We start from the raw sequence: 9,803 nt of genomic DNA on the forward strand, positions 1-9,803 counted from the left end.
ACTTCAAAGTAGAAATTGAATCCCTTCAATTTCCCGTCTGCCTTTTGTCACCTTTTTCTCTGGGAATTTTGAAGAGCTGTGAGAACTTACAGAAAGTTCAGGAGCAGACATGGACCGGTGACCTGAGCTCCAGGCAGATGCTGATGAAACAGTAAAGGAAAGGTACAATTCCTACGTCAACTGTTAATTCAACAGATGTTTACCCCTCACTCACTCTGAGCCAGATGTGTTCCAGGGACCGCCTGAGTCCTTGTGAGGTCTCAGGATGTTGGGTGAAGACAGATTACACTACAGGAAGGATGCTGGAAGTGGCAGACAGACCTAAGTTTTGAATCCTGGACAAGCCCTTCACCTCTGGGAGTATATGGGTCTTCCGTGAGCCAGGCCAACGTTCCTGGCAGGGCTGAGGCCCGCTCCAGTTATGGGGGCAGTGCATGCAGAGTCTGACAGGCGGCATCAGAACTACCGTGAGAATCTTCTCCGTTATGTGTGGGACCTCTGATCCGCACCTGTACCCTGGACACGTGGCCTTTGAAATGTCCTGCACACAAGGCACCGGAGAATATTTGAGCAGGATAGCCAGGCCCCGCCTTGAAGGGGGCGTGGCTGACCGGGAGCGCGCTCCTGGGCTAGTCCCGCGAGACCTCACCCACCGGGCGCGGCGCACGTTGCCCAGGCGACGGCGCCTGGGCGCGCAGGCGCAGTGCAGGCGTGCCCCGCCCCCGCCGCCGCCGCCGCCGCACCTTCCCCTTTAAGCCCCAGCCGGTCGCGTCGCCGCTTCATGAATGGAGCCCACGTGACCAAACATCATGTGACGTCTGTGGAGCGGCGGCGGCGGTGGCTGTGGCGGCTGTGGCGGCGGCGGCGGCGGCGGCGGAGAATCCCGAGCCCCGAGCCTGGTCCAGCCCGGCCTTCCCAACGCGCTCGGCGCGGCCCGCGCAGGCGGCGAGCCCCCACTCTGATCCCGGAGTACTCACTCGGCCAGCCCAGCGCGGCCTCGGAGTGCCCACCCCGCCCCGCCCCGGCCTCGGCCCGCCGGGCCCGCAGTGTGGTGGGTGAGTGCGGCGGCGGCCCGGCCAGGGCCGGACGGAGGGTGGCCGGGGATTCCAGGCCGGGGACGGGTGCTCGCGGGGCTGCGGCTCCTCCCGGCGGCGCGGGCCGGGTACTTAGGTCTTTGGGTCTGCCTGTGCCCTGCTGGCGGCCCGTGCCTCGATTTCCCCACCGGTCAGGAGCGGTTCCTGACCTCTGAGCCGGGGGTAATGGGGTGGGCGCAGGGGCGCTCAGGGGCAGGGCGGGGCGTGTTCTGGGATGGCTAGGTAAAGCCGGGCGTCCTGGAGGGAGGGGCGGTCTGGGAGGCGGGAGGAAAGGGTGGGGTCGAGCAGGGCGCCCAGGGCCCCGCGGAAGAGCTCGGCGGCTCCGGCCTGAGCTGTTGATTCATCAGGTGTCTGTGTCAAGGCTTCCCTGGCGCGGGGTCTTTGGCAGGCTGGGGGCAGGAGGCGGCACGTGGGGGGCGGGATGGGAAGACCCTGCCCGCGCCGGCTTCGCTCCGTCACACGCGTACCAGAGCCCAGAGGGAGACTTGCTGAGTCATCAGCATGAGGTCACTAGATGCTCGTCCTAATGCCTGGGGGATTTGAGCTAGGGGCCTGAGAGGCCGGGAAACGAAGGGTGAGAGGGAAACCGTGAGAAGTTAGAAGGGGCCAGGCCCCAGGCTGGGGCGCCTGCTTGTTTGGGCTGATACGTGAGTTTACGATAGGAGGGTGAGGAGTAAACGGAGCAGTCACGGTGCAGGTTATCCCGGGGTAGAGGGTGAAGCCCCTGGTGTGTCCATCCCCTCCCTGGCAGGCTTTTCTCAGGCTGCTGGTCCCTGACTCGCCTCTGGGACAGTTCCCCAAACTGGGAAATAGTTCTGAGAAGAGGGGAGGAGCTTAGGGGGGGCCGTCCCAGCGGGCTGGGAAGTAGGCTTTCCCTGTGGCTGGTGTGGTTGGCCAGGCCCAGCTGTCTCAGGTGGGAAGACATGAGGCAGTGGGAGAAGGAGGGTGCCTGTACTTGAGTCCTCGGTGACAGTGGACAGTTCAGGGGGCAAGTCGGTGCAGCTCTACCAGGAAATTGGCAAAGGAGAGGAAGCATAAGGACTTAGACTTCAGGGGAGTGAGGTGTCTGGTGAGCAGGCTTTGGCTTTCTTCACAGCTTGGCCTTGGGGTCTGAGTGGTGGTAACTTTGAGGGCGGACTGGTGTGTTGGCAGGACTAGGCGCATCCTGGTCACCCCAGAGTGGTTCCACTTGAGGTTGGGGCTCAGTACTGTGCAGGTTAGCAAAGAACGTGGCCCTTCTGGGTGTCAGGCCAGTGGTAGGGACTCCTGGGGAGTGACAGCCTGAGGGTGGTGTGGCCTGAACTACTTTTCCTGGGTGTATGAGTGTTCCTGGTCTAAAGGATTAGGGGAGCTCTCCATCTAGACCAGAGCTGACTACTCCTGCCCAGGGGTTCATGGCTAGCCAAGGCTGACCTTGTGGTTTGTCCTCCTTCCTCTCCAGCCCTGGGCTTATAGATGCCAGGTGTTTTAACACTTAAGCTGATCTTTTGGCTGGAATTCTATGCCCCAGGAACATGTAGATTCTTTTCAGCTACTTATGCTCTGGTGGAAATTGTTTTAGACATTTTACAAAGGGCTTCTGGAGAAGGTTGTTCTGAAGGTCAGGGTGGGAGTGCAGTGGTCTAGGTGAGGGTGCCAGAGTGACCAAGGCCACACCTGCCAGGGCAGTCTGGCCACTGGTGTTTGCAATCAGGAGAAGGAGCAGGGGGTGGACTGCCTCCCGTCTGTTGGCCACACCTGGGAAAGAGGATGGGGCTCGCTCCCCTTTCTGGCTGGCTCTCAGCTTGAATGAGTGGCCCTGGGTACCTTGGTGGATCCCTGCCCTTGGGACCGCCCATTCCTTCTCCACAAGGTGTGCTCAGCCTTAGCGGCAGCAGAGACAAAAAACAGGGTAAAGGTTCTCCTTGATCCGGCCTCTGAAATCCCCTCCCTCTGGTTTCTTGTGGTGCCCTGAGCCGTCAGTCCAAGCCCATGCCCAAAAGCTGTCTCCGTCCCAGCAGTGTGAGTCCGCAGGTAGTGGAGACCAGGCCAGGAGGTCGGAAGTCCCCGCTTTGCTGAGACCCGCCCCTCCCCCTCACGAGCAGTGCACAGGCACACCTTTGATTAGGAGGCGATTGGCTACACTTGTGCTGAGTTCAGGGCTTCTGTGGAGGGTGAAATCTGCCGAGGAGGCACTTTTCAGCTCCCAGCCGCCACGCTCGGCACTTTTCTGTGTGATCTCTTCAGGAAGTCACCGTGTGCTCAGCATTTGGGGGTGGGGGGTGGGGGGAGGATGGCGCGTGGGAAAAGCTGGTGCCGGGGCTTTTCCTTCGCGCTGACAGTGGAGGACCAATGCAGTGACCCTTGACCTGGACTCAGGGCTCAGGGAGCCCTTCTGGCTCCCCCTGGAGGACCTGGCTCCTGCAGTAGGCATGGGGCCCTGAAGACCTTGTGACCTCCAGCTCCTCTGCCCCACCCTCTGCTCTGGAAGAGCGGTGGTGCCATAGCCTCTCCAGGAGGGCACCATAATCCTGGTTAGGCCTCCATTTACCTCCCTGCCTCTAACCTGGAAGATCACAGAGGGAGCAAGGGGACAGAGGTGGTCCAGCTGAGCCAGGAATCCAGGACTCAGTGGGGAGAAATGTCCTTGGCAGGGCTGCAGAAAGTGAGGGCAGGATGCAGAAAAGATGACCAAGTGGGTGGGTGAGGGGGCTCTCTGGGTTTTGTTCCCTGCCCTGTGGGTGGGGACCCCAACCAGGGAGCCAGAGAACAGTCACTGGCCAGAAAGGGCTGAGCAGGCCCCTGGGGGGTCAGTTGTGGGCACTCTTGTGAAATACCCTGGATGGGGTGGGGCAGGGGCACAAAAAGCTGCAACCAAAGCCACAGGATGGTTACTCCATCGGCAGCAGAGGTGGACAAAGAGGGCACGGGGCTGGGCTCCTCTGGCAGGAGTGTCTGCCACCAGGAGGGTGGGGAGCTCCCACCCGTCCTAAAGACAAAATCAGAGTGGCTTGGAGAACTCCGCTTGCTACTCTTCAAACTGAGCAGTCTAGGAGAATTGGCAGTCTCCTGCATCCTCCCCTGTGCTCCAGTCCCCAGTGGGGACAGCCCACTGAGCTTTGTCCCAGGCGGCTTAGGGGAGGTAGAACCCTGGCCCCGACCCTCACCTACTGTTGGCCAGGCTGGCCTTCGCCGCGCCCCAGCAGCTTGCTGCTGCCAGTCCCCTGGGGCTGTGTTGGCTGGCGGCCTCGGGGAGTGCCAGGCCGGTGAGAGAGCAGAGAGCGGGAGCGATGTGCTGAGTCAGCATGACTCGCCAGGAACAGCCGTGCTCTGGGGCGCACTGGGGTTATTTTTAAAGCTCCCGGCTTCCTTCTAGGCTGGCCCCTCCCGCATCCTTCTAATCTCTACCCACCGCTCCGGCCCCTTTTCTTGCCTCTGCCTCCCTAATAGCCCTTCAGTTCCCCTTCCCCCATCTGACCCTCCTAGCCTCCCACCTAGTTCCCTAGGGGCAGGGTGGACAGGGAGCAACCCAGCTCAGAGGCCAGGTATCAAAGGGAAGGGGCAGGCAAGGGGTGAGGCTGGGGTGGGGGGTGGATGGGTGTCTTCCCCTGGGTAGACAGAGGGTGTCAGAGGGGCTCAAGTGTCTTTGTGGATTGGGGAGGGAAAGAGAGTGGTCTCCAAGGTCCTGACCTTCGCTCCCTGTCTCGCAGAGTGCCTGCTTGCTGTGCCCTCCGGGTTATGACGACCCCCAATAAAGGAAACAAGGCCTTGAAGGTGAGCAGATAGGGTGGGAAGCGTCTCAGGGCTGGGGTGGCACAGGGGCGATGGCCCTCACTTGGCCCATGACCTCGTGCGCTGTGCCCTCCCCAGGTGAAGCGGGAGCCAGGAGAGAATGGCACCAGCCTGACGGACGAGGAGCTGGTGACCATGTCGGTGCGGGAGCTGAACCAGCACCTGCGGGGCCTGTCGAAGGAGGAGATCATCCAGCTGAAGCAGCGCCGGCGCACGCTCAAGAACCGCGGCTATGCCGCCAGCTGCCGTGTGAAGCGGGTGACCCAGAAGGAGGAGCTGGAAAAGCAGAAGGCGGAGCTGCAGCAGGAGGTGGAGAAGCTGGCCTCCGAGAATGCCAGCATGAAGCTGGAGCTCGATGCCCTGCGCTCCAAGTACGAGGCCCTGCAGAACTTCGCCAGGACCGTGGCCCGAAGCCCTGTGGCGCCAGCTCGGGGTCCCCTTGCTGCTGGCTTGGGGCCCCTCGTCCCTGGCAAGGTGGCTGCCACCAGCGTCATCACAATAGTAAAGTCCAAGACGGACGCCCGGTCGTAGGGACACACTTGGCCAGGCGGGTCTGCAAGGGGCCAGTAGGCGCATGGCAAATTCGGCAGCCCTGTCCCCTTCTTCCTCCCTCCTCTTCCTCTTCTCTCCTTTTCCTCCTCTCCTACCTCCTCCCTTCCCTGCAAAGCACAACCTGCACCCCAGGGGCGCTGGGCTGAGCCCCTTCGATCTCGTCTTTGTCATCGTGTGTTTTGTACGTTGGGATTGGTCAGTTTGGCGGTGACGTGGGGTCGCTCCCACCCCCTGTGTACCACGGGCAGATGGGCTTGGAGTCCAGAGTCAGCCTGTGGGAGTAAACAGAGGAAGATCAAGCGGGTTCTCTGGGGCATGGGTGTCCCCGAGCACGGAGGGCTGCAGGGCAAGAGAGGCTGTTCTCACTACGGAGTGGCCCACAGGCTCTGACGGCCACCAGGTTAGCAGGAGGCCAGGAGGTTCATTCTCAGCCCAGCCCACAGGCCTGGACGGAATTGGCTCTTCCCGAGAGCCCTGGATGGGCGGGCCACCAGTCTGGCGCTAGGGGGATGGGGCGTTGTGTGGCTGTGGGCCAGGGGCCTTGGCACTCACGCCTGACGTGTTGCACTGAACAAGACCAAATCACTGGTTGTGAGCGTGAAGGGTGTGTCCAGTGTCCTTCGATGGGTCCCGTGTCACTGTTTACATGACCTGTTTGTGTGGTTACATAGCCCTTTATTTAAAAGAGAGAAGTTCCTTTTACGAAGTTATTAAATTATATGTTTAAAAGCTAGAGAAAAAAAAAAAGCTGCAGAGTATTTATAAAACTGTCTTTTTAAAAAAACAAAAAAGCAAGAACATTTGACCATATACATGGAAAAGGGAAGAAAGTATAATAGAAACTTTGCTAGTTTAAAAAAAAGAAAAAAACAAAAAAATCCTTTCTTGTAAACTTACAGACAAGTCTTTGTGGCTGTTGGAGTTTAGTTTTTATATACACAGAGTTATCAGACGTTATTTATAAAACTTAGTTTAAAAAAAAAAAGACAAAAAAAAAATAAGCCAAGCCGCGAGCGACCGGAAGGCGCGTCCTGACGTCCTCCCTGCTATCTCTTTTGCAATTGTACCGAAAGTGACTTACTCCCTTGCCCCTTCCTGCTTCCGTCTCTTGCCGGTGCCGTGGTGTCGTCCGTGCCTGGTGAGGTCTTGTGCAGCGTCACGTGCTGGTGCTTCTGGTGACCTTTGACCTGTGGGTGTCACTTCTTGTGTCTGTTCTCCCGTGTTTGTTTTTTTGGATTTGGTTGTGGTTTTGCTTCTGCTGACTTGTCAGGCCCAGGCTATTGTGCCGGGCTGCGCCTGCTCCAGTGGAGCTTGGGGGTCTGCGCCGCCAGCCCTGCCTCTTCTGCTTTGGCACTCACCTTGAGCCCCAGGGCCGGGGTGGGGGGGTCAGTTGCAGGGTTCTGCCATACCCCTGTCTGACCCTTGGCTTCGCATGTGTGTCTCAGGCTTGGGCTGATCCAGCGGCAGTATAGGTGAAACTGGGGGCCATCCTGGGTGCCCCCCCTGGCCCCCCGCACTACATCCTTATCCTCGGCCTCTGGCCCTGGGTCGGGGCTCGCACGGATCAAGGAGTCACTGTGGGTGCCCACCAGGCCAGGGCCAAGCTGCCCCTGGCTGTCTTCCTTCTGGCCTCCAGTCACCGTGTTTGGGCTCCAACCACCAATCTGAGATTTGTTTTTGTGGGTTTCAGGTGGGCCTCAGCAGGGGAAGCCCAGGGACCCACTGCCCACTCATCCCAGAGCTGTTTCCATGCTGCGGGACGGTGCTTCCCAGGCAGAGCCAGGTGGTTTCGGGGCCCACCTGGAGCAGCCCCTTCTCCTTGCCTGAAGGCCTGGGGGTCCCCACCAGTGCCAGACAAGGGCTATGGTCTCTGGGGCTAGGTCCTGTCCCTCCTCTCCCCCCGAACATGCTGGCAGCTCTTGGCTTTGGGCCTTCTTTCACCACCCTTTGGGGTCTGTGTCTTCCAGGGATCCGCTGCTCGGCTTGTGGAGGTGCTTCCCCAGGGCTGAGCCCACCTTCCCATCATGGCCACTCAGTGAGGCAGCCAGTCTCAGACTTGGCTTGGGCAGCTGCTTGTAGGCACGTGATGGGGGCTGCCTGTGGTGCCTGCCCCTCCCGCCCCCCAAGAGGCTACTCCTCTGGCTCTGGCCATGTGGGGCTTGGCTACTACTTGGGGTCGCTGGTTGGCTTCTCTGGGGGCCTGAAGCCCTCGAAAAAGCACAGAAGTGGGCTAGTGAAAAGAAAAACAATGTGGCCTGGCAGGGTTAACCTTGTGGACAGTAGGATCTTCATCCCTGAGTTTGACGCAGCATGCCCAAACTCTGGGGAATTTGGGCTGTCAACTGTTGTCTTGATGGGCTTGATCTTGACCCTAGACACTCAGAGACATTCCTGGCTATACCCAGGTTGGCCTGCAGTAGAGATTTTGACCATTGACTCTGAACCACTTCGTGGCTTCCTTTGGCTCCCTGCAGTCTGGCTTTGTCTGCCTAAGGTCCAGAAGAGAGTGGTTGATGTTGCTTGTAGCAGCAAGTTGGAATCACATCATAAGAATCCCTGAAGAGAGATCATGCCCTGTCCTGAACAAGGAGAGGGGCAGGCTCTCCGTGTCCAAGTACAGTCCCCACTTTTGTTCAGAGGTGGGGCCTCCATCTCTGTGCACTCCTGTCATGCTGTAGACCTGGAGAGAGGAGGTTTGAGGGTGGGCATGTGCTGAACAGAATTACAGGTCCTTGGTTTGGTTTATAGACGCGTCTGGAGTTAGGCTATGCTTCCTTTTGAGGTTTTTGGATTTGGAGCGACTCTTCCTTGGATCTGGGGAGCATCGTGCTCCCCTTAAGCCAGCCTCTTGGGGCTGCTCTGCCCCTCCCCCACTTCACTTTGGTTCTTGACAGTAGATCCTGTGTCCACATGTGGCTGTTTGGTGTCTTTTTGATTCTTGTTAATTCATTTTTCCTACTGTGAGTATGTCATGTTCTCTTTCTCCTCAACTTTTTGACACAGCGAATTGAGGACTTTGGCCCAGGCCAGGTCTCCCAAACTTGTCCGCTAAGTAAACCATAATGTGCACCTTCCTTTACACTTTGCCCTCGCCCAGTCTTCCCTTATCCCGACATGGACACTGAGATTTCAGAGGCGAACCCTTTGGGAACAGGTCAGCTCCTGCCCAAAGTTATGGCTCCAGGGAGCCCTCCCCGTGGCTCTTGGCCACTGCTCCAGGTAGCACTCACTGCATTGGAGAAGCTGTGGCTGCTGGGTGGCGTGCTGGTTTCTGCCAGGTGCCAGGTCTCCCTGGAGGCTTTTCTACTCTTGGTCCAGGCCTCCAGGTCTGGGCACAACCCTGACCATCAGCGGCAGCCTCAGTGGTTGGTGCCTGGGCCTGCAGCTCTGATCCGCTGCAGCCTGCTTTGGGACATATGGTCAAGCCCCATCGTGTCACTGCTGCTTCCTTCTCTGGAGTGGCTGGTTGGCTGAAGCTTCCGTCCACAGCTGGGAAGCCACAGCCTGCAGCACTGTTTCCGCTCTAGGATCTTGTAAGTTACTTTTTTAGGCTGTGGTTTGGTGAAAGGAACCAACACATTAACGATTTTTCCCCCCCAGAAGCCACTGAATAATTCTTTCTGGCAGGTTTTTGCCTTCCAGTTAGCTGTCTGGTTTTGAAGCGGATGGGAAGAGGCAAGGGTGTGCCCTGGAGACTGGTAACTTGTCTTGCTCTGGTCTGTGTCCTGAGCATGTGCTATACTTGTTGGACCAGTCGCACACATTTCCACCCCACCCTGGAGCAGCAGCCTTGGTACGTGGGTGTCCCTCCAGTTTGAGCTGGAGTGTTAGGAGAGCCGTCCCTAGTGACCTGTGAAGGGGGACCCCTCTAACAACCTTGTGTCCCAGCCCCACCCTCTCCACATCCCCTCAAACTGCTAGTCCCTGAAGCCTTTAACCAAACGGGAGTGGGTACAGAAAACCTTCTCCTGGCATCTTACGGCAGCAGGATAAGGGCTGTCCAGTGTGTCCAGCTCTGCTGCTCTCCTGGCGCTGAGAAGGTGGGCCAAGCAGAGTTGATCAGATCCTACCTGCCCCGCCTAAGGCTAAAGACAGGAAGTGGGGGAGGGGGGCGGGGGTACGCTGGGATCTGCCGGGGCGGGCGGGGGTTGTTGAAGATCCAGGTTGGGAAGGGCCTCACTGGGGCACCCTGGCTGACCTGGGCGGCCGCGGCCTCGTGCCCTCCCTGCCCTGTGCAGTATTTATTGCTAAATTATTGTCCAGGAGGGGCGGCACTGGGCCAGGCCCCGGGTATTTATTGCTGTACATAGTGTATGTTTGTGATATATAAGGTTTTCTTTATTTTGTATATGATCAATAAACACCTTTTAAAGAGACTGGCAGGTG

At 58.6% G+C, this 9,803-nt stretch overlaps 1 protein-coding gene across 4 annotated transcripts; it reads left to right on the forward strand.

The window, feature by feature from the left end:
- The first annotated feature begins 768 nt into the window (after positions 1-768).
- On the forward strand, positions 769-9,793 carry MAFG (MAF bZIP transcription factor G). Of its 4 annotated transcripts, none has more exons than XM_027517900.1 (3): positions 769-1,055; positions 4,784-4,847; positions 4,944-9,793. In XM_027517900.1, exons 2-3 carry the CDS (start codon positions 4,812-4,814, stop codon positions 5,394-5,396), a joined length of 489 nt encoding a protein of 162 aa, XP_027373701.1. In that variant the 5' UTR covers positions 769-1,055; positions 4,784-4,811; the 3' UTR covers positions 5,397-9,793. The 4 variants fall into 4 exon arrangements, with proteins under 4 accessions (XP_027373701.1, XP_027373704.1, XP_027373705.1 ...); XM_027517903.1 differs by having other exon boundaries at positions 776-1,051; XM_027517904.1 differs by lacking the exon at positions 769-1,055 and adding an exon at positions 1,538-2,163.
- The last annotated feature ends 10 nt before the right edge of the window (positions 9,794-9,803 follow it).

This window comes from Bos indicus x Bos taurus, chromosome 19 (assembly GCF_003369695.1).
Source record: "Bos indicus x Bos taurus breed Angus x Brahman F1 hybrid chromosome 19, Bos_hybrid_MaternalHap_v2.0, whole genome shotgun sequence".
Classification (NCBI taxonomy): Eukaryota; Metazoa; Chordata; class Mammalia; order Artiodactyla; family Bovidae; genus Bos; species Bos indicus x Bos taurus.

Coding starts and splice junctions, on each gene's coding strand:
- MAFG (XM_027517900.1), top strand. CDS start 4,812: ATGACGACCCCCAATAAAGGAAACAAGGCCTTGAAG. Junction 4,848..4,943: donor AAGGAAACAAGGCCTTGAAG/GTGAGCAGATAG, acceptor TGCCCTCCCCAG/GTGAAGCGGGAGCCAGGAGA.